Source organism: Cavia porcellus, unplaced genomic scaffold (assembly GCF_034190915.1).
Source record: "Cavia porcellus strain 051 isolate PalLab524CR breed Dunkin Hartley unplaced genomic scaffold, mCavPor4.1 scaffold_26, whole genome shotgun sequence".
In the NCBI taxonomy this organism is placed as follows: Eukaryota; Metazoa; Chordata; class Mammalia; order Rodentia; family Caviidae; genus Cavia; species Cavia porcellus.
Window position 1 is genome coordinate 17,902,853 of NW_026947509.1, and position 23,120 is coordinate 17,925,972.

The window sequence follows — 23,120 nt, forward strand, 5'->3', positions numbered from 1 at the left end:
AGAGTGTGATCTTGGCGACTGTCAAACTCTTTTTTTTTTTTTTTTTTTTTTTTTTTAATTTAAGAGGAAAAAGAGAAAAACACAAATCAAAACAAAGCGGTGTAAGGGTACACGTAATACAGAACTACCAAAAAAAAATAACAGTAAGAAATCACCTGTTAATAGATTACATATTATCATCTTGAAAATAGTTGTTCAAATCACAGTATCAAAGAATACAAAGTGGACATTCAAACAGGGAGACTGCAAAAAAATATGGAACGCTTCACGAATTTGCGTGTCATCCTTGCGCAGGGGCCGTGCTAATCTTCTCTGTATCGTTCCAATTTTAGTATATGTGCTGCCGAAGCGAGCACGACTGTCAAACTCTTAATATATTAAAATAAAGTATTGAAGAAAATGTGTTTATATTTTACATAGCTGTGTAAGCAGAATAACTGATTCTGACATACATTGCTGTTTTTCTCAGGAATATCTAGGTAGGTAGAAAAGGTATAGCTGAACTTGTCTTCTATACTTTTAATACCATAGAACCTAACCAAACTTAGCAGCATGAAATTGTGGATACTCATCCAGAGTTCCAGTTGGTATTTCAGGAATCCACCTCCAGCCGAGGATACCACCTCCAGCAGAGGGTTTAGTACTTCTGGAATGCTGATGATAACACTGAAAGAAGCAGATGAAAAAGTGAAATCAGAGGAATGCCCCGAATTAGGGAAGGAATGGAAACCTTGAACATCATAGGCAAGAGAAGGGCATTTGGGCAGTGACAAAGCGTGGGGTGAGGCTGTCACACTGGGATTAGATACCCTATACCAAATGCAAGGGAGCGTCACCACATAGGATTGAATGTTTTCCATCAGTCTGGCCCTGAGCAGAACTTTAATGAACTTTGTGCTCTTTTCTATATAATAAAATCATTTTCATTTTATAGCAATAGAGTTATGCCTGAGGTGTTCATAAATTTCTGATCTTTTGTAGTGAATATTTTTAATAAAGATGCACTTATGGTATACTTTGTATATAAAATAATATTTGAATTGAATTAAATTAAGTGAAAATATTGCCATAAGAAAACATATTAGCCAGGCATGGTAGTGCATGTCTGTAATACTAGAACGTGGAAGGCTGAGGCAGGAGAATCACTGTGAATTCAAGGCCCTCCTGGACTACAAAGTGAGTTCAAGGTCAGTATGAACTACAGAGCAAGACCTTGTCTCAAAAAAAAAAAAAAAAGAAAGAAAGAAACATTAAAATGTTTATAACAATTATCTATAGGTAGTGGGATTATCTGAATATTTTTCCTCCCAGCTGCCACCATATCCCTAAAGTAAACTTTTGTTTGTTTAAAAAAAATCCATCAGAAGTTTATTTTTATTGTTTTTTGGTTTATGGGGGTTTTTTGGTTTTTGGTTTTTGGTTTTTTTTGAGACAGGGTCTCACGCTATGCAGTTCAGGTTGGCCTTGAGCTCACTTAGTAGCCCAGGCTGGTCTCAAACTCGCAATGATCCTCCTGCCTCCCGAGTGCTGGGATTACAGGCATGAGCCACCACACCTGGCAATTTGGTTTGTGTTTTAAGTAGTACAGTAAACAGATTGTTTGGCTTCTGGTTCAGTGGTTTGACACATACACCAGAACTGGAGGTTTCTTGGTGTTTGGGCTAGTGATGAAAAGTCTGCTGAGAGGATTTGAGGATATTCAGTATGACTTGAGAAAGGACATTCAGATTTTAGCCAAGATTCCCACCTGGATGGGTTCATCATGAAGCTAATGAAACTGAGGAGTAAACTTCTTAAGACTCTTAATTTTGTATTCCCTATCTCAGAGGAATCCAAATATTTGCATAAAATTGGTCTACCCTGTTTTCACTTGATGTAACTTTACTAATCATAAAATATATCTATCCCCACATCATATCTGTGGGACAAAACCTCTTCCAACTTGTGTTTTCCAGGCTTTCCTCTGTCTGCTCTAGGCCAGGAATAGAGATAGAGCTATAGAATGGAGACCTGACAAGATTTCAATATGGTTGTTTTGTCCTTTGATAAAGGAGGGAAATCCTGTTTCCAAGAGGTTTTCTGCATGTTGCTTTCTCCCCTCCTACAGGAAGTGTATCTTCTAGCTGTCCCAGATTTCTCACTGCCACCTTAACTGATCATGCCCTGCTTTGCTCTCATAATCCCCAAATTCTGGAATCATGTCATACATTCTCATCCACTTTTTAAAAAATTATCCTTTTAATGATTGTTACTGGTAAAATACTCTGCGTAAACTACATGACTATACTATAAGGAACGTTACTTGTTGCTAATTATCTATTTTGATTTGCCATAAGTTCCATATGGCTTATTTGCACATCCTTCACATTTCAAAGTTTTCAGTCTTAAGAACTTCAAAGATTGACTTTTTCTCTTTTTCCTTATCTTACTTAGTTAATGGCATACCATCATGTATTATGGATACAGATGTCTGTTATCTTCTTACAGTGTGTTCACAAAGCCTGAAGGGTTTCCCTGGCTGACAGTTTACTCTTAAATATTAAAACTGAAATTGAGACAGGCGTGGTAGTGCACCCCTATAATCCTAGCAGTAGAGAGCCGAGGCCAAAGGCCCCGTGAGTATGAGCACAGCCTAGGCTATGAGCAGAACAGACACTAGTGCTAAAGATGCACAGTTAAGTCTCATTAAATACTCTCAAGATCAGAAGAGTGGAATAGCAAAAGATTCTTGTCCTTACTAAAGGAAGAGAGTGAAAACCATTCCTTATTCCACGTCTCAATAAATGAAGTCATGCAAGGAATTTTTATTATGCAAAGATAATTTTAATTATTCATATAAGTAATTTGCTAAATATGCCTGATTATTGTGCATATTAACAGCAGCTTTGGGGGACAAGGCATGTGTAACTAAGTGGTAGAGCACTTGCCTACAACACTGAAGGCCCTGGGTTCTGTCTCCGGCACAAAGGAAAGAAAACCTGCAACTTTTGAACACAGAAAGCCACTGAAGCTAGTGCCTGGAGGGGGAGAGAGGAAAGTGTAGGCAGGAGAAGTGAGGTGGCCAAAGTGATGGGACACCACCTAGTTTTCTTGTAGCAAAATTGTATCGTCTGTTTTCATAATTCAAATAAAAATGAAAATGTATTTGGTATTTAATATAAGCATATGTTTGTGTACAGTTGGATCGAAAATTATTGCTTATTTATTGTGACTATCAGTGTATAATTTAAAAATCATAATTGTATATGCTTATTCAATTGTTTCTATTGCCAGAAAAGTTGATAAAAAGTACTTTAGTAATTTAAAACATCACCATTATTCTTTGTAATTTTTTTAATAGAAGGAGATGAACTAGTTGTTCCTGAAACATCAGATAATAGTCGGAAACAAATGGTTAGAAGTATCAACAACAAGCGACGTTACTCCTTCAGAGTCCCGGAGGAGGAAAGGATGCAGCAGAGGAGGTAGGTGTTTACTCTGCGTTTATCATCCATCTGTGCTTCCTGCACCTGGAGAGAACTATCTGGTGGTAATACTACATTTGGTTTGGAAGGAAATTCTGGTACCTGAAAATGTATCATTCATGTATGGTTGAAAACTGCAGGGACACAGGGTAACGCAGTGATAGCTTCCTTGCCTATTATGTGGGTTCACTCCCTAACACCCCAAAAACTGCAAAAATGAATGTGTCATTTTAGGTAATACTCTCAAAGTTTTAAGAATACATTGGATAGAGTACCATATTTTGATTCACTTTTGTATGTATATCAAATAGTTAGAATTTTAAAATGTTTACCTTTTTAAAATATAAATATAAATCGTATTTGTCTCTATAGTAAACCAGTATATGGTTAAGAATGCCAGACTAATTGTTCTCTTTATGAGCAGATCTCAACTACATGTAAAAATATTTCTAATTTTTAAATATATATACATAAATTCTCAGAATTATCTACAGAATAAAGCAGATCCTAGATCACTGATATGTAAATATTATAAAAGGACCCTTTGGACTGGGAGTAGACCCTCTGAACTAGGTCAGTGGTAGAGTAACTTGTCTAGCATGTGCAAGGCTCTGTGTTTGATTCCTAGCTCTAAAAATTAAAAATAAAAAATAAAAAGATTCCCTCTCATGTCCCACCCAAAATCATGATATTTTAATTAAAATGGAAATGGATTATTAACTGAGTATATTATTGTTCTAATTATATCCTAATTAACACAACTTAACTTTTATTTTTAAAAGTCAAAAATAAAATATATTTATTTTTTTAACTTACCTGGTTTGATCATGGAGAAAGTATCTAAACAGGTGTTTGTCTTTCAGGGAGATGCTACGAGATCCAGAAATGAGAAATAAGTTAATCTCTAACCCAACTAATTTTAACCACATAGCACACATGGGTCCTGGAGATGGAATACAGATTCTGAAAGACCTGCCCATGGTAAGAAGGAGGGAGAGAGAACAGACTTGGATACACACATGGGTCACACAGGCGTCAAATGTAATAAAACATTTCTCAGGGTCTGTCAGAGTATAAGATGCATGAAGACCTCTTTGATGAAAAAACAAAATTTAGACATCTGTTAAAAACCAAGCAAATCAAATTCTTTATACCCTAGCAATTTCTCCCATACTACATTTGATCTTAGCCAAAAGACAGTGTCATATTTAAGATAGGTTGTCTATCAGATCACTAAAATTTCACTAAGTTCAAAACAGCTTGAACTTTTCTCTCAAGAGATCCAAATTAGCACGGTCATTAATAGTCATGCCTCTTAGCTAACTGAAGTTAAATCTTTTTCCTTTGCCCAATTACAAATATATCGCAAAGTAAATTGTACATAAAGAGAACAACAAAGTAAAATTGTTGTGTTTTAACAATACAGATTGTGTTGTCAGACATATTATGTTGAACTTAAGACTGTTAATGGAATTAGCTAATTATCTGGGTTCTACTTGTTCTGAACATTTTAGTACTACAAACTGAAACTTCAGTATGACTCTTCTGAACAATAGAGATAGTCATTAAGAATTTTAAGCATAATTTATATTTAATGTCAATGTAGAGTTGATTTGTGAATTGTGACCTAAATCTCTAACAAAATCTGTTTTAACTTAATCATATTATTAACACTATTGTGGTAGAAGAGCTGCAAGAGAAACTAAGTAACATAGTTTGATGTGCAGTCAGATTTTTAACATAAAAATTAACTTAGAAAGGGAATATTGCTTTTATTTTATAGGAAAAAAAATTTAAATCTGCATTCCTCTGAGCCTGAGTACTTCACTGGAAATATCTCAGTTAACAAGCTGGTCCTGCCTTCTTATTTTTATTTTTTCATCATCAAGAGATTATTCACAGAGTCTGCCTGGCAAGTGTGAAGTCATGAGTTCAATCCCTGAAGCCAAAAAGAAAGAGTGAGAGAGGGAGATTATTATTATATGGTCATAATAATGTTCTTTCCTTTACGGAGTTCAGATTATTCACAGTAGATACTTTTCCTTTTTGAATAGAGATTTTTATCCACATATGAACAGTATTTTCCTTCAGATGGAATAGTTTCAGCTGGGCATGGTTGTGCATACCTATAATCCCAGCGCTCGGGGCTGAGGCAGGAGGATCAATGCGAGTTCAAGACCAACCTGGAATAGATAGCAAGACCTTATCTCTGGAAAAGAAAAAGAAAAGCAAACATGAAATAGTTTCAGTACAGTATTTAATAAAATGTTACTCTGCCTGGTGTTCTGCTGTTATCAGATGAAAAATCAGTTTGCTAATGTTCCGAAGTTTTTTTAGACCTTCATGCACAAGAGTAGGCACCCTGACACCAAAAGAGCAGACTTCAAACATTGTAAGACATTTTGCCAGAGTATCTCTCCTTCACTTTTCTCCCCTCACCACACTACCCCTTAAAAGAAATCAGTATTTTTTGTTGTTATTTAAAATATTTCTATTGCTAAACAAATGTAGATAAAATTCCCCAAGGATTCACCCCTACCCAGCTCCGTAGCATGTGACTGTCTGTGCTGGCTGCTGATTCTGAGGAGGCCTTTTGGTTTTTACTATTTGTTGTCACCTGCATTTCTTTTTAACCCAGGCCCACCTTACTGGTTCTTGTAGGCATTAACACTGATTTTTTTTTCTCTCGCAGTTTAGTCCAGATTTTAATGTGCCTTTAATGTTTCATTTTCATGTAAGCACCTTTGTGTTTCCAGGTTAAGAAGTTGCTGTGGGGGCTGGGGATTTAGCTCAGCAGCATAAGCACCTGCCTTGCAAGTGTGTGGTCATGAATTCGATCCCCAGTACTGATAAAAAAGAAAAGGACAATAAATAAATAAGTTGCTATAAATTTTCAAGACCATCAGGATTCCTACTATTCACACATGTTATTTTCACATGATTTTTCTCATTTCATTGCAAAAGGATATATGAGCTGGGGTTTTTATAGACATCCATTTAATTACCTAACAAATGTTTCTTGAACATTTGCTGTCTGCCCAGGGCCATGCCTATCTGAGGGTAGATATTGATAAACAATACAATAATATGCATGTCTGAACATAATAACAATAATATGCATGTTTTATCTGTGTACATGTGTATTTATTGCAAAGTTTATCATCTTGTAGGTATTTTCAGATTTTGCCATGTTCTTTCCATTGAAAAGGAATTCTGAACAGTTTCCAAAAACTAAAGATGAGTTAAATTCATCCGTTAAAATATATAAGCTTTTGAGTACCAAAGCCATGTATTATCCATCATCTCTGCAAAGAACATGTGTCCTATTTTTATGTTTTAACTTTAGTAAATCAGTATTTTTCCTGTGAAATACTTATGAGCATAGAAAGTTTATTAAATCTCTTTAAAAGCTAATACCATTTCTTTTATATGAAATGATCCTGAAACAGTACTCTGTTATTTCTTGAATATAGAAAGGGCAATAACCTAAAGGAGTCAGTGTGTTTTCTTATGTCCTGTATCAGAGGTGAATTGTTTATTTGTATCTTAGGAAGCCAAAGAGTATGTCTTTTTTTTGTTTGTTTGTTTAACTTTTTATCGGTACCAGGGATCGAACTCACGACCGCCTGCTTGCAAGGCAGGTGCTTATGCCGCTGAGCTAAATCCCCAGCCCCGTATGTCTTACATAAATATAGAGTTGGTTTTCTTGGAACTTTTTTTATAATTTATATCATTCAATAAGATCTAGTGATGAAGGAAAGATTTTTTTTCCTCTGAAAGGTGCAAAAATAGCAGTGTGCTTCTGTATTTGTAGCATAGTACATCTTATCCACTCCTAATATTGACAATATAATGTAGCTCAGTGTCCTCTTAGGGTTTCCAGAAGTACTTTTTCTTCTTGAACTGGGTGTATAGCTTAGGGGTAAAATACTGGCATAGTATGTGAAGCCCTGGGTTGTGTTCCTGAAGCCTCCTCTCGCAACCAAAAAAACCCCAAGTAATTTTGCTTCCTTAAAACAAAGTTACAGGGGCCAGGGGTTTAGCTCAGTGGCATAAGCACCTGCTTGGCAAGCGAGAGGTCTTGTGTTTGATCCCCAAAACCAAAAAGAAAAAAAAATCAAAGTTATATACCTGTTTTTCCCTTGTTTCAAACATTAGAAATTACTGTATCAATTTACTCATGTCTCAGAAGCAAAAACAGTGTCTCATATGAAAGCCTTTCTTTTAAGCCTTGGTAATTCCTGAGATAGTTTTACAAAACTAGCTCATCTCCGCTCATAAGAGCAAAAATGCTGCACTGGATTGCGTCAGCATTGTCTCTGGGACATTGTCCGCCCTCGGCCTCTAGCGACGGGACCCTGTGCTCAGAATCATTTACTCTCCATGGCCTGAGCCTCAGAAATCCCCATCATGAAAAGGTGCTGCTCCCCCAGTAAGCAATAATAGTTACTTTATCTAAAAATAAGAGTCCTTGATTTCAAAGGCTTTTTGACATTATTCTGTTTTTTAGAAACAAACCTGAATATTGAAAGGAAGACTTTTCCCTGACACAAACTTGTTCTTTTAGGTGTATACATGGAAATAAGCTTGTGCTTAAAAGTAAATCAATAATTAGTTTCATCATAGAGAAATAGGAATAATAAAGGCCAACACATCGCAGAAATGTAATACTATGAAATATTTTTAGTGGTTTTAGATTCTAAAGAAAATTTCAGAGCACCTCTAGTTGAAAGCTACTGTAGATTCTTTAACTGATTTTTGCTTTTTCTGTACTTAATGTTCTTGATAGATTTTTGCCATGTTTTGATTGTATCACATAAGGAAATTCCAAGCTAAACTCTGAAATTTTCTTTGCATCTTTAAAATTCCAGTTTCTACTCATTTAAGTATAATAATAAAAGTAAATTTATAAAAAGAATGATTGCTTGCAAATCAGCTGTTTAAGTGACTGGCGAAAGGATTACAGAATTTAACTTTCTAAGTCTTAGAAGTATTTCATTCAGGATTTGGTACTGATGTAAGAAGCTACTTTGTTCTTTTTTGTGAGCATGTTGTCTGAAATGTCACGTGTAACTACTGAATCCATCAATCACCTTATCACTTTTTCTTCTTTTCTGTTGTTTTTGATAGCCAGGTTTCCCTTATCCATCCCCTCATCATCACTCCGGTCTGATCTCCTCTCCGATCAACTTTGAGCACATCTATCACATGACTGTTAATTCTGCTGAAAAATTTCTCTCTCCTGATTCCATAAACCCCGAATATTCCCCGTGTCTGCGCTCTGTCCCTGGTACACCAAGCTTTATGACTCTGAGGGTATGAACAGCTGAGTCAGGTGCTAACTGTTGCTAACCATTTAGAGGGTTCCTGTTTCCTGGCCTAATCAATGACACCGCCAGAATGCTGCCACTTTGTGAATGTTTCCCTTTAACCTTTTCTTTTCTGCCAGACTTCTCTTACTCTTTGTCTTCTTCTTCCTCTCCTTCCCATTATTTCATTTCCTCTTTTGAAGAAAAAAAAAATGGAGAAATAAGGAGGACTCGTTTTTATTTTTGAAATAGTATTAAGGTTTATCTGTGTTTGATAAGAAATTTTCCTATTATGATATTTCCTATTACACATAGCATCGTTTAAAAATCCCTTCAGATTTATTTTGTTAAAGCAGACAGAAAAGGGATGCCTACGTTTCTGGGGTTTTGCAGCTCATTACCCTGTAACCAGTTTAGTTTAGATGAATTTTTATATTTGATAAGATTGAAGTCTGGAGTTGTGCCTATCCTAGTCACAGCAAACCTCCTTTTGAAAACTTTAAAAATTTCCAAAGTATTGTACTACATTTTGTGTTTTTTTAAAGTAAGATAAAGTAGTGTATGTTTATAACAGAAATTCCACTAATATACAGTTTCACAAATCCTTTAGTTTCTGATACACATTTAATTCCAACTAGGATCCAAGAAAACCAAAGAGGAAAAAACAGGCAGCATTCTGAAGGGCTGTGGCATCTGCTGTCCATTCCATCATTTCCTTCCGTTCAGCCCCTGTCTTTATTAGTAGCTGTGCAGAGGGGTAGAGAGTGACTATTAAACTGAGTACCCACGTTTTTATCAAGTGAAAAAATGCTTGTACTAATTCAAGCAAGTTATTTTTACATAATAAAGTGTTTGTATTGTATCACAGTGACTCGTTCCCATAATGCTGCCTGGCTTAGAAAAATAGAGCACCAATTTTGTGTGGAGATAGTTAAAATAATTTTCCAATAGAAAATCATCTATAGGTTGAGAGATTTTTGTTTGTATTACAACATTGCAACTATGTTTTAAATATTGTCATTGACACTGAGTTGCAATATCACTTCAGATTCTTGCTTGACAAATTAACAATAAAATAATTAATAAAATAAGCCTTCGTTTTCCTGGTAACACTCTGCAGGCAGTAGATTCCAGCAGGATGCTATATAAACCAAGTGCTTTTCATATAAAACATAATACAAGTGCTAGGTTAGTTGTCTTTGAATAAATCACTGTACCATCTGCAGAAATTTCCCCTAATCTTAAGCATATTTAAGGCTAGAAAGATCAAAAAACTTACTTTGCTTTCTAATGGAAGTGTATTTGATTTTAATTGCCTGAATAAGCTTTTTTAAACATTTTTTTCTGTGTATAATTCTTTTAACAGTTTACTAAGAACAGCTATTTCATAAGCTTAGCCTTTGCCTTTTATTTAGGGTAGACACTTTATAGAAAAGGACAACACTAGCACAGTGTAAGGTTCATAGAAAAGTCCATACCCAAACATGCAGCTTGACCCTGACACTCCTGTCTCTCCTGTGCTCTCCTTGGCTGCCTCGTGCGCGACGCTTGTGTCTTGCAGGGTTGCTACTGTACATTTGAAATCTCAATTAACAACATTGACTATTTTAGATTTAAGTTATCTGTTTTCCTAGAGGGGAAAAAACTCCACTAAGTAAATACTACACTTGGGGTAAACACCACACTAAGAATTACATGGACTTTGCAAACTTGGAAAATGAACCAGATGGCAGTGTTTGAATTTGGGGCCAGCTGGTTGGCCAGCTTTTAATGCACCTTTTCAAAATGTGTGGGTAGGAGTTTTTCAAGTCACACTGTATTAGTGCTTGTTTGCCTGATTGCTAGCTTTGGCTGCGCCCTGGTGACCGTGCCATGACCTTCTTGGTGTTTTAGGTGCTGTCAGAACACTTAGTATAGCAAAGTCACCAGAGCCAGGCCCCTCCTTTGGGTCTTGTGCTTATGTGGTGGGCAAGAACTGAGGTTTTAGTTCTAGACTTTTATTATAATTACAAATATTTTTTAGCTACATTACTAAAAATACTTTTTTATTATTGCTTCCAAATAACCTCTAAAGCCATAGGTATTTGTGCTCATTTCATTATATTCCTTGTTAAATAATTTGACCTTTTATAACAAAGAAGACAGGCAGTCATCTTTTGCTGTTAGTAGTTAAATCAGGTTATTTGAAGAACTGCTGCCATTTCATTGACTGATGCCGGGAAAATGTTATTCTGCCCAAACAATAAGTAAAATGATCTTTATATCTTTAAAATTCACATAACATACCCACACCTAGTACACTTGTGACATCAGCCAGGATTAATCTCAGCACTATGTTCTCCAAGAAGGAATCATAATTTGAAATTCATAAACTATATTGCCAATATAGTTAATTAATTCCAATACTTGAATAGGAAATTAAGGTTGTAGACGTAATCCATTCATTTATTCAGCAGATACTTTTCAGCACCTGTTTTACATCCTAGAGTTTAGTGTGATCATAATCACAGTCACTGTAAGAAATGACAAGATGATAAAGGACTGAGGCTGAGAACAGAAATGAGCCGCACACTTCCTAAACAAGCTGGGCAAACTGGACTCGCTTGAGCAAGCCAGCGTCCTGAAGTGGGTGAGGCTGTGTGACTGTGCTCATTTTCTGTGCTTCGAACGAAGGCATAGGACCGGGGATGTGACTCAGTGATACCGTTCTTTCCTTGCATGCACAAGGCCCTAGGTTCGATCCCCAGCACCGCAAAAAAATAAATAAATAAAATTTTAAAAAATTTTTGAAAAGGAAGGCATAAGGACATTCAAGGAAATAAGTAAAATGCAGCTTAAGTATATAGGCCTTTTCTCTTGCTGAAACTTAATGCATTCAGATAAGATTATTAACATGAGTTAAATAGCTTAAGTCATGAGCATATGTAGGTCATATCATGAATAGTATAAATATTGGTATGGGCCAAGTATATGGATAAATTTCTCTGCTCTGTCTTCTTTAAGCTACCAGAAGAAAAATGCAGTATTTTCTAAGTCCTAGTTGATGAGAGAGGATTTACTGCTTTTAAGACAATAAAATGAGGCAGACACTATAAATATTTTAAAATAATTAGATGTATAGCCCACAATCCATGAATATTACCATTAAAATCAGGATAAAGCAAACACTTCTAATGATATAAATATTTAGAAAACTACTAATTCATAAATATCCAGTTACTTTTCATTAATCATAGTGGCCATGACTATCATGCAATTTTTTTTATTAAATGTAGAAACTAGAGGAAAACAATCCTATCTCAAAAGAAAATAACACATATATCCCGAATCCATTAAAATAATTGGCTTTACTTAGTAAATTGACCCTTTGGATAAGTCACAGAACTTGAGTTTTGAGCTACTTTTTAATGTAATTGTTTTCATTGCTTTTTCATTATAGAGTTACTTCTTGTTTAATACATGTAACATTTGTGACTGCCCCTCCTAGCACAACTGCTGTTTGAAACCACAGGCCAGGGGGGGAAGTGATGCTGCAGGTGAATGGCCACATGAGGTCCTTCAAGGGGCAAGGGGAGGAACTGCTTCTAGGCAGGCTGGGCCAGGTGCTTTACTTTTACTAGTGTTACCGGTGTGACCCTCAGAAAAGCTCCATGCAGTGGGTGTTATCCCCGGGGCAGCCAAGGAAGCCGAGACATGGCGTTGTATCAGCCAGGGTTGCCGGCAGTAGACTGTGCAGCGTAGATGTGGATATGTGTGCTTCCTTGTCCATTTTGTTTACCGGCTACCTGCTGCTTCCCTGTCTTGGCGATGGAGAGGACAAGCTATTGGAAAATGGGTGCTGTAGGCTGGTAAAATCACCACTATTTTTATTGTCATTATTAGAGAATAAGGAGTTAAGAGTTTTCTGTGTACATAGGTATATATTTATATACAGATACATCTGCTCTACTGTATATAGACATAGATGTACAGTGGTGCCTTGGTTCATGAACGTAATCCCTTCCACAGTTCTGGGAAAGATGGCCATGATCATTTGTGTAGGAAAGGTGGCCACAGTTGTGTTTGTCTGCCAATTGAGAATTTGCAAACAAAAGCATTTATGAACCAAGTTACCACTGTGTATATATATTCCATGCATTCATAAATTCTGAGCAGTCCAGACACTTTGGATCAGAAAATGGTTGTAGGAATTTGGGCCTATATCCACAAGTAGAGAAAGCATAGTGCAAGGTAGAAGAGCCATCAATAATATGGCACATGTAATTTGCCTGCTGTATAATTTATAAAGAAAATGGGAATAGTTTTCCCTCTTCTTAACTTTGTAAGATCTGACATCCCTCCTTTTAGTCTTTAAAAAGTTGGACCAAAGAAGAAGAAGTCTTCTAACTAATGACTACTAGTTACAGAATGTTACCCAGGTGGATGATTTCTGCAACCTTGTGTTTCTGACAGTCAAACATTGTCTTGGCAAGAATGTAATCTTCATTGGCTTTCCCCCAAATGGACTTACCAAGCTGTTATGAGTTATCCTAAGCAAATAAACATCTCATCCATAGTGACAGCTTTATCTTCATTTTCTGCAAATGTCCATGTAATTCTATGCTTCACTATGACATCTAACCATATAAGTTTACTTAGCATTTTCACAACCAAAAAAGCATTTATTGATGAATATTTCAATAAGAAAAAGTAATCCTTATTGGGTGAAATTTATTTCATTTTAGGGGGTTTTCTTTTTAACTTTGTGTGTGGGAGGGGTTGTGGGATCTGCTTTTCTTTATTCATTATCGTTCTGGTCAAGATCGTTTTATTTCTTGATGCTTATAGTGAAATGTAGACATCGCTGCCAAAAAGAGCTTCTTTCTGGCTAAAGAACATTCCTTTCTTTTGTGCTTCAGAACCCTCGTCCTCAGGAAAGCCGGACCGTGTTCAGCGGCTCGGTCAGTATTCCATCCATCACCAAGTCCCGCCCGGAGCCCGGCCGCTCCATGAGTGCCAGCAGCGGCCTCTCAGCACGTAAGTGGCCAAGGCGGTGGGTGATGCCTCTAAACCAGGAATCTGGCCACTGCCTACCCTGCAAGTCCCCAGCTCACTTACACATCCTCAGTATTTTTGCATTCAACGTTCATGGCAATGGTCACCTTCAGCCATGTCTCAGACCCTGCTGAGTAACAAATGTGGTTGTTGAGAGCCCTAATCTAGTGTGCAGGCCATCTAAGAGACAGCCAGACACAGCTGCGAATGGTGATGAGGAGCACTCTGATGGAGTAAGCAGGGTAGCGTAATAGAGGGTAAGAAGGGACAGCTTTCAGGGATGAACAGAAAACCATGCCACTCACTACGGGTTGGCATTGTGTTCAAGATGTCAGTTAACTGAGAGGACAGCAGGGTGGGAGAAGTGGCCAAGTGCAGTATCAACAGGGACTTGGAGACCAAGGCATGAATGTTTCATTTTAATCACAATGCAGCAAGAAGCCTTTGGGGAGCGGTAGGGCAGAAGCCTGTGCAGTGTACATTTGTGACAGCTCCTCTGGCTGCTGAGTGGAGAGCAGTTTGAAGGCATGCAAGGTCGATACCCATATCCAGATTGCAGGTTCTGGTACTGGCCTAGGGAAAGACCCAGGAGGCTTGGAATATAGCAGTGCAGGAAGAAGAAAAGCAGACAGAGAAGGCAGTGGGTTCTCCAGATGTTTTCAGAGGTGTAAACAGTAAGATGCAGTGAATCAGTTGGGAGGAAGGAGGCATAGGTGACACCATTGACTTCATCAGCTGGGGCCAGGGCAGGACATTCCAGGCACACACAAAGGTCCCAAGACTGGAAAAAACAGCACATTTAAGTAACTGAGGAGGAGCTGTGACAGATACAAGAATATTCCCTTTTATCATGAAAACAGGCTAACACCATTCATTCAGTGAATATCTGAGAGCCTTATTAGACACCAGTGCTCTGGTGGAGGGCTTAGAACTGCTTCCAGATGGTTCACACTCTGTTTTTAGCCTCTCCTTTTCCCACTGCGCCGTGAATTGCAGCACCTGCCTTCGCCTTGTACAGAACTCTGAGCCTTATAAGAGACGATATAAAAGGGAAGTGTGCTCCATGGAGTGCTTATATTTGGCTGTGGTCCGGAGCAGGAAAGCTGTGTCTGCCTGGGGAAGCACTGTCTGAGGGTTCTGAGGGCCACCTCCCTCAGTGGGAATGCGTACAAGTTTGAGGCGATTTGTGGTTCCTGGATGTCAGCGCGAAAATGTGGGTTGTGCCACAATCCCGCAGCTTCTGCTGGGGAAAGAAAGGATTCTTTCCTGTAGCTTTGCTGGGTGTGTGCTGCCCCGGCAGTGTGGCATGGCTGAGATGCTAGGGAGCACAGTGCATGAGCACCCCCAGAAATGCAGTCCCCCCCATGTAACCGGCGTCACTTCAGTGAAACTGTTCTGTGCTTCTGAACAGTTGATCTTTGAGCAAAAACTACACTATGCCAAATGTGTGCACTGCCCTGTGACCTTGAATGATCTGCGGGATAGGCAGGAGCAGCAGCCTGGCAGCCTAGTCTCGGGTGACAGACCGTATCACTAATGGCAGGGACACATTCTGGGAAACGTGATTTAGGGTGATTGCCTGGTTGAGCAGGTGTCACAGAATGTCCTTTCACAAACTGAGAGGGCTCAAGATACCATTGTGTCTGTGGTTGGTCCCTCATCAACTGGAATGTCATTTTATGGCACGTGATTGTACTGCTGCTTTGAGGGAGGGGACCACATAAATGTATGGTCTCAAGAGAAGACGGCCAGCTTTGAGGCTTGCCAGGAATACGGCAGTGAGTTTTGAAATTCAGTGTGTGAGAAGAAACTGTCTTGCCCTTGTCTCCCAGGTCATCTGGAAGCAAGGTAGTGCTTACTACATTGAAAAATACAATTAGAAACGACCCCCCACCCACCCAGAAGTCCATACTTGTGGTGTATTTGAACTCCAACTAGACTTGAGGCGCGCACCAAGTACCTCACAGTATTGCACGATGGAACCAGATCCTCCTCTCCCCCTGCCCTGAATCCAGATTGCGTCTGAGTGTATTGTCAAAAGGAGTATGCCATAAATTATGTTATATTCCTGGGAAGACCACAGATAGTACTGACAGGCACATTAATATTTATAGAGTAAAAATACCCACTACCTGCCTGATAAATAGGTACTATACAGTCTTTACAGATACAGCCTATAAGCATCCCCCAGTCAGTTCAGATGAGGTTGTGCTATCTCACGGGTTTGCATCAAATGAAAAAACTCTTGGTGTTTCCAGGTTTCAGGATTTGTGGGACTGCAGATACAGATAAAGCCTATAAAAGAACTCTCCGTTGAGGAACTAAATGAGGATCACAGATTATGGCTGGTGATATGGAAACCGGAAAAGAGCAAGCCTTTGGGGCCATCAGGGCCCTTCTTGCCTCAGTCCTTGTTCAAGGCTTTTTGTAGAAATGCCAGGAAATACTGCCTGAGGACTTTCGGGGCCTCGTGCTATTAGAGTAGCTCCTGCTAGCTTTAAGAGGAGCGTGGCTCCTGTAAAGTGTTTCCAAGATGGCCAGCCCCGAGAGGGGCGGGCGCAGTGGGGCTCTCTGTCCTCTGTCTCCGCTGGGAGGATGGTATCTCCACACCCGGGCTTGGTGAGGTGCCACAGCGTACAGAGACTGGGCTGAGTGTGGCCAGGGTCAGCTGGCCTATACTTTCCAGATTGCCTCAGGCCTTGTTAGTGCTATACCTTGACAACCCAATTTAATTTTTCTGCCATTGTTATTTTTTGGTTCTAAGAGCTACGGTGACCTCTAACTCACTGTGAACTCTGGCTGATCTCAAACTCCTGGTGACTCTCCTGCCTCAGCCTCCCAAGGGCTGAGATTACAAGTGTTGTGTCACCACACCCAGCTATTCTTTTCCTTTTTCTTTCTCTCTTTTTAAGATTTGAATGTAGGGGCTGGGGATTTAGCTCAGCGGCATAAGCACCTGCCTTGCAAGCAGGCAGTCATGAGTTTGATCCCCAGTACCGATTAAAAAAAAAAAAAACTTAAAAAAAAAGATTTGAGTGTAACATTTCTTTTAAACGAAAGATTCTGAAAATTTCTGAAAAGTGAAATTAAATATATATTTAAAGCACTGGGGTGGAATCCAGTTCTCCTTTCTACAAATGATTACTAGGAAGGAGGAGGCAAGTAAAATCATACCCAAAGTGTGGTGCAGGGCCCTGCACTTCCTGTCCTGCATTTCATTCCACATCCCATGATGTTCTGTTGTTCCCACAGAAATCCCGTCAGATAGAATTTATTTTATATATAGGTCAGGAAAACTGAAGTCCAGAAGGGTGAAACACCTCGCTGAGGCAACACAGGGGTAGAAGAGCTACGCAGTGTGTGCTTGCTGCTCAGGAGGGCAGGAAAAATAACTTCCCTAAAAAACTGAGCATGGAGCCAGACATGAAATTACAAGAAAAATCAAATAGAAACGATGATGCCTTCAAACAGGCTGTATTCTCAGAAGAAGATGGACATCCAAACAAGTGAAGAGTCCATTTCCAAAGAGACAGCACCACTCAGAGATCAGCAGAGGGCAGCAAGTGCAAAGGCTGGGTGGGGGCCAGGGACACAGTCCTTCTCCCCGAGGTGCACTCTTAAGTCATCGGGGAGCTTCTAAAAGTCGAGTGGGAGATTCCGCTCTGGTTGCTTCGAGCCAGCACCTTGGTGCCATAATAACGCAGTGTGTCGTCCGCAGCCAGCCTCGGTATCGCTGGTGGCCCCACGGGAAATCAGAGCTTATTCCGGAGGCGGGGGAATTAGCAGGGTGACAGCCATTCGGCAGGCTCCTGGCTCTGGGCCTTCGTGAGCACTTGCCAGATCACCTGTCGGGACGTGTGTGTCGGGTCACCTGTTGACATGCATCAAATTCTCAATGTGTTTAAAAGTGTTTTAAATAAGCAAAAAGCTCACATAATCACACCCTATATCTTAGTTATCCTAAAATTTCAGGGTAGTCTTTGGGGACCAGTGATCCTAATGAAGCTGGGCAAGACTGAAACATTTTGTAGGCAAAACCTAAGGATAGTAAAGAATTGTAAGTGCTTTAAGTGCTAACAGCACTCCTCAAATTTCCAAAGTTTCTTTCTTTTCTTTTATGAATGCCTCTAGTTCCTATTTTGTAGCCCAACTCTAAGAACAAGACTACAATTTTTGAGGAAATCAGCTTCATTTTGAAATTCTAGGCTGTTTGTCCTGTGGTTTAAAAGCGCTGGTTTTGTGTTCCTATGTGTATGTGTGAGTCCAGTGCTGGTCCCGGGGCACTCGGCACAGGCCTGGACCTGGATGGCCTGGCTTCCCATTCCACGTTGCTCTGACGAGGCCAAGAAAGACCTTCACCACACCTCATAGAGCAACCACACTGGGATATAAGGAGACCATGCCAGGGAGCCATGACAACGGGCAGCCCCAGGACTGGGAAGGTTGTGCGGGCCTCATCTTGGGCCTGGGTCCTCAGGCAGTGTAACAGGAGGGGCCGCAGGAGCCACTGGACTTGGAGGTGGACCTGGGGGTCAGGCTGCTGGCAGGGCGCTGGCTACTGCTCATGGTGGGGTTCCGGGCTGTGGGAGGCTGAGCTGTCATCTCGCAGTGGAGCATCCTCTGAGGACTGTCCTCGGCTACAGGGTCATCTGCGCAGAATGGCAGTGCGTTGAAGAGGGAGCTGTCTGGAGGAAGCTACAGCACGAAGCGGCAGCCCATGCCTTCCCCATCAGAGGGCTCCTTGTCGTCCGGGGGCATGGACCAGGGCAGCGATGCCCCTGCCAGGGACTATGACGGAGAGGTGAGTGGCCTGCTTGGCTGGCAGCTCATCAGAAAGAGCAGAGTACTGACTCCGGGTATCCCAGCCCTTCACTTGGCCTTCACTGGCTTCACTCTCAGCCTAGGGCAGCAAAATTATAAGCTGCAGCTTTGCTGGGGCTGTTGAGACTTCGAATGGCTTTTGAATGAAAATGCCTACATCTATAAAGGCCTACAGAAAGGACTGAGCATTTGTTCTGTGCATCTTAAGGCCCAAAGGGTAGTAAAAAAAATCCTGCACTCTGGGAGGCGGAGGCAGGAGGCAACTTACCAACGTAGTGAGACCCTGTCTCAAAAAATATTCTGGCCGGGCATAGTGCACATACCAGTAATTCCAGCATTTAGGAGGCTGAGGCTATAACATTGTCATGAATTTGAGACCAGCCTGGGCTACATAGTTCAGTCAGTCTGAACCATGTCTCATACATACATAAACAAATAAATAAATACTTCCACAGAGCTCATTGTGGAGGCCCTGGATTCAATCTTTAATTCTGCAAAAGGAAAATAGGCTGAGGCAGCCCATAGGTCCTTCAGTCAGGATGGCCTGTGGGGACCTAAACCCCCCTCTCCCTGCGTCTCAATTGTGCTGTACTTCTGGCATTGCAGGACTCCGACTCTCCGAGGCATTCCACAGCATCCAACAGCTCCAACCTGAGCAGCCCCCCAAGCCCAGTTTCACCCCGAAAGACCAAGAGCCTCTCCCTCGAGAGCACGGACCGCGGGAACTGGGACCCCTGAGCCCTGGGCGCTCCCACCGCTCGCCCTTCCACTGCCTCTCCCCCGCTCCATGTCCTCCACCTCAGCCGGCCAGTCGAAACCCAGTGGCGGCGGCAGCAGCAGCAGCAGCGGGTAGGGTGCGTGGTTGCCTCGAAACACTGGCCTGGCAGCACTGCACCTCTGGCCAGCAGCAGCCGCACAGCCGCGTCCTCTGTGGCTGAGGTCGACCACGGGTCATTCCTGCATAGATGCTTTCAATAACATTTACTCCCTGGCCCAAAGGTAGCTTCAGTAGACAGACTACACAAGTGTAATCTTACGAGTGAGACTAGACAGGTTTGTGTTCACAGTAGCACCTCACTGCACCCTGGGATTCCACACCCGAGGCAGCCAGCCTGCAGAGGCCACTGCGCGCATCAGCTCGTCATTGCCGGAAATCCCCGTGAATCCTCACAAATTAAAACATGCATATTTTACTACAGTACAGAGTCTAAATAAATACATAAATGTAGAAGTTAAATACTGAATGTACATAGTCAAAAAAGCATCTTGTAACCAGTGAGATGGATGCATATATGAGAGAGTGTTTAATTTAAGAGATGTGTTGTTTCTTGTCTGTTTCTCAGCTAAGTCACGGATAGGCTAGAAAGGCTTCACGCTGACATTGGGAGAGGGAAAGGAAGAAACTGAGGTCCCTTTGGTGCCCTGGCCTCACACTGGTGGCAAACCCTGGGCATCTGGGGTCCTTAGGGGACATCTGGAGACATTGGCTTCATTGGTCACAACCTGGGCCACCAAAGTTGGAACATTTGAAACTGTTTGAGCAGCAGTTGCAAAGGCACACTCAGCCTTCCCCGGACATTTCTTTTTCTAGTGATAGAATTCAAACCCCACTTCACTGTGTTTTGGTATCTTCTACAGATGAGTGTAGATGCAATGCCCTCACCTTCTGACTGATCCCTTCCATCTGAAGGGAGTGTTGTCGCTTCTGAAAGTTCGTAGAAAGGTTCCTAAAATTGCGTTTTTTCCTGGGCGGTAGCAGAGTGTTTGCACCAGGGCTGGGGATGGCTCCTGAAGGAGGAGCATATCCCCGTAAGGGTGGGTAGGAAATTCTTCAGATGCGCCTGGGGGAAAAGGCTTTTATTACCAAATAATAAGAAACCTCAGAAGCAAGGACTTGAACAGCCTTAACCAAATACTTATTCCTACAGCAGTGGGAAGTGGATGGGGCCCTGGGCACAGTCAGGAAGCGGCCTGGCATAGCTGCTTCGGCTGGCTTTCCCTCCTTCCCCGGCTGCAGTGTCATTGCCTGGTTACTTGTGTTTCCGTTGGATTCCTCCTCTTTTGCTTGCCATCGGGAAATGAGGTGCAGAACCAAAAGAACTTATTGCTGTGGTCATTTCATCATGTAAGCACAGGAGCAGAGAAAGAGAAAAGTATCTCATGGAAGAGAATCTGGTTCTCTTTTCACCCAAGTTTCTGGATTTTGACCTTTTCTTAAATAATTGGCTTAAATGGAGAAGATCCTCCTGCAGCTGCTAACATGGGTTGTGGTGTCTTGTACCACCGGTCTCCAGCACTTCTCATCCTTTGCATAACGCCCTAGGTATCCCCAAGTGGGGGCCACTTCATAGAGAAGGTTCCCAAGATTCCGCGGTGGAGGGGAGGGGTCTTTGGGGGATTACGTGCCCAGCACTTCTGACAGCAAGTTTTAGACCCCTGACACTGAAACATTTTGGATTCACTGCTGGCTTGGGTTTGATTATGTTTTATTCTAACGGTCATAGCTCACAGTGTAGCTCTAATCTCCCAAACTTCTTTGCTTTTGGAAAAGTGTCATATAAAAAATACTTTTATACACCCAAATACCAGAGGGGGTCAGAGCTTGAGTTTGTTTCTTTTCATGTGCCTCTGGCAGCTGCTTAAACATGGCAGAGGAGAGATCTGCCAGCCCGGTGCGGGCACTGCCCTCTGCTTTCACCTTTGCCTCTCCCTTCTCTTCCAGGCGAACGACAGGGCTCCATACTAAGCCCTTAGTCTGTGGTTCTGCAATGAATTGTGAGTTTTTGTTGCCTATAGGTGCTTATTTTTCCAAGTATACTTTCAGAATTAAAATATAAACCTACCTGGACTGTAGGCTTCCCCGAGTGAGTCCAGCAACTCACAGGACATAGGCGCAAGCAGCTGGTGGCCAGCACCGCAGGGCTCTGCTTTGCCACGCAGGTGCAGGTACGGGGTGCAGCACCTGAAGGGAGAAACTGCCGGGAGCAGTTTCTGAAGATGTTTTCCCCAGGCAGTGATCATCCCGCTGGGCTTATCCCACACTTAAATCTGAGGCCAGTTACCTTCAGGAGTTTCTAAAAAGATGGACAGCAGGTTCCGAGAAAGGGCAAACTCAAGGACCCTTCGGAGAGGTCAGTAACAAAGATCACAGGGTATGTTGTTGCTGCCTGAAGTGTTGTTTTGTTTTGTTTGTTTTTTAATGCAGGACATTTTCTTAAAGTGCGTATGGCAACAGGAATTAATTTCTCAGAAAGAAAATGCACTAGAGGCATTTCTAGCAGAGTCTGTGCGTTGATATTTGGTGCTATCTATATCCAACCAATTACAATTCTGGCTAATCTTGTGTGCTTTTGGGTGTATAAAATTATATTTATACATACATATTTCTTTTTGCCAAAACAAAAGCCTTCCTTCTTGTCAAATGATTGCTAAAACAGGTTTCACTTTAGTTTTATATACACGCGGCACCCATGGATACCCTGCAACTGTGTTTTCTCCTGGGGAGTGCAGCTTTCTGGCTGTGTGCTGTAGCTGAAGAGGGCCTATCTGTTCAGTTTTCCGACCAATCCTTGCTCCCAAGTTTCAGGAGAGAATCAGAAATTCCTGTCAGCAGCAATCTGTCATTTCCAGGATGGCTCACCTCACTGCCCTTCCGTGATAGTTAGAATTATGTCTTAGTGGCCACACCTGTTTGGGAGAAGAACCGGTTTGTGTGGAATCTCAGGTATTGTTAAGAAGTCAGCAGGGGGGGCAGATGTCCCAACCCCCAGAGGCATCAGTGACTGGACACTGCTGCCCCCCATACCCAAGGGGCTCTCAGCAGCCTGGAGCCCCCTGTGGTTCTGGGCCCAGCAGGGAGGCAGATGGGTGCACAGAGAAGCTGCAGAATGCCTGTTGTGGCCGTTTGTAAACTTCCTGTCTTGTTAATCCCTTTGTCCATTGCTGAGTCCAGAGCTCTCTGTTGGGGGTGCCAGAAAGGGGGCCTCGCTTCCGCAGTGCTGGGTGCCTCTGCCTTCTCTGGGGTGACTACATGACATTGGCACTGCAGTTACAAGGGGACACTGACCACCACAAATCAACCTTGATGTCTCATGAAAACAAAATGACCTGCCTTTTTATTTGATAGTATATCACTTATTTTATAAATTTTTAGGGTTTTTTTCTCATTGTAATATTATTGTACAGTTTTGCATGGCCTGGATGTAATCATTTTTGTTTAAAATATAATGCTGACCAGCATATGTATGGAAGGGGAAAGATATGCTCTGGCCTCTATCACTTATTTTGTTTGGTTTTATGCCCTCCGTGTCTTAGGGAACTTTATCAAGAGATTCTCTGCTATTAAACAATGATGTGGATTCTTTTGCACAGAAATATTTAAGGTGAGAGAGTCAAGTGGTAAAAAAGACTCCTCACCAGTTATTTTATGTTGGCATCACTTAATATTAACCCGACTTTGATGTACTGCAATAAAACAGGGGAGCTGTTAGAA

General features: G+C 41.2%; 1 protein-coding gene and 1 non-coding gene across 22 annotated transcripts in view; one reads left to right on the forward strand and one right to left on the reverse strand.

Annotated features, from left to right (window-relative positions):
• The window catches only part of Cdc42bpa (CDC42 binding protein kinase alpha), a 266,063-nt gene extending 242,943 nt beyond the window's left edge, over positions 1-23,120 (forward strand). For 12 of the 21 annotated variants that reach the window (XM_063236777.1, XM_063236782.1, XM_063236779.1 and 9 more), the window contains 6 exons: positions 3,341-3,464; positions 4,328-4,445; positions 8,595-8,780; positions 13,672-13,789; positions 18,451-18,608; positions 19,235-23,120. In XM_063236777.1, the coding sequence (XP_063092847.1) occupies positions 3,341-3,464; positions 4,328-4,445; positions 8,595-8,780; positions 13,672-13,789; positions 18,451-18,608; positions 19,235-19,366 (836 nt within the window). In that variant the 3' untranslated portion in view covers positions 19,367-23,120. The remainder of the gene's footprint in view (positions 1-3,340; positions 3,465-4,327; positions 4,446-8,594; positions 8,781-13,671; positions 13,790-18,450; positions 18,609-19,234) is intronic. The other 9 variants (XM_063236787.1, XM_063236792.1, XM_063236793.1 and 6 more) reach the window with 2 other exon arrangements.
• Positions 250-356, reverse strand: LOC111758182 (U6 spliceosomal RNA). The gene has a single exon (XR_002792406.2). It is a non-coding gene; the product is annotated as a U6 spliceosomal RNA (small nuclear RNA).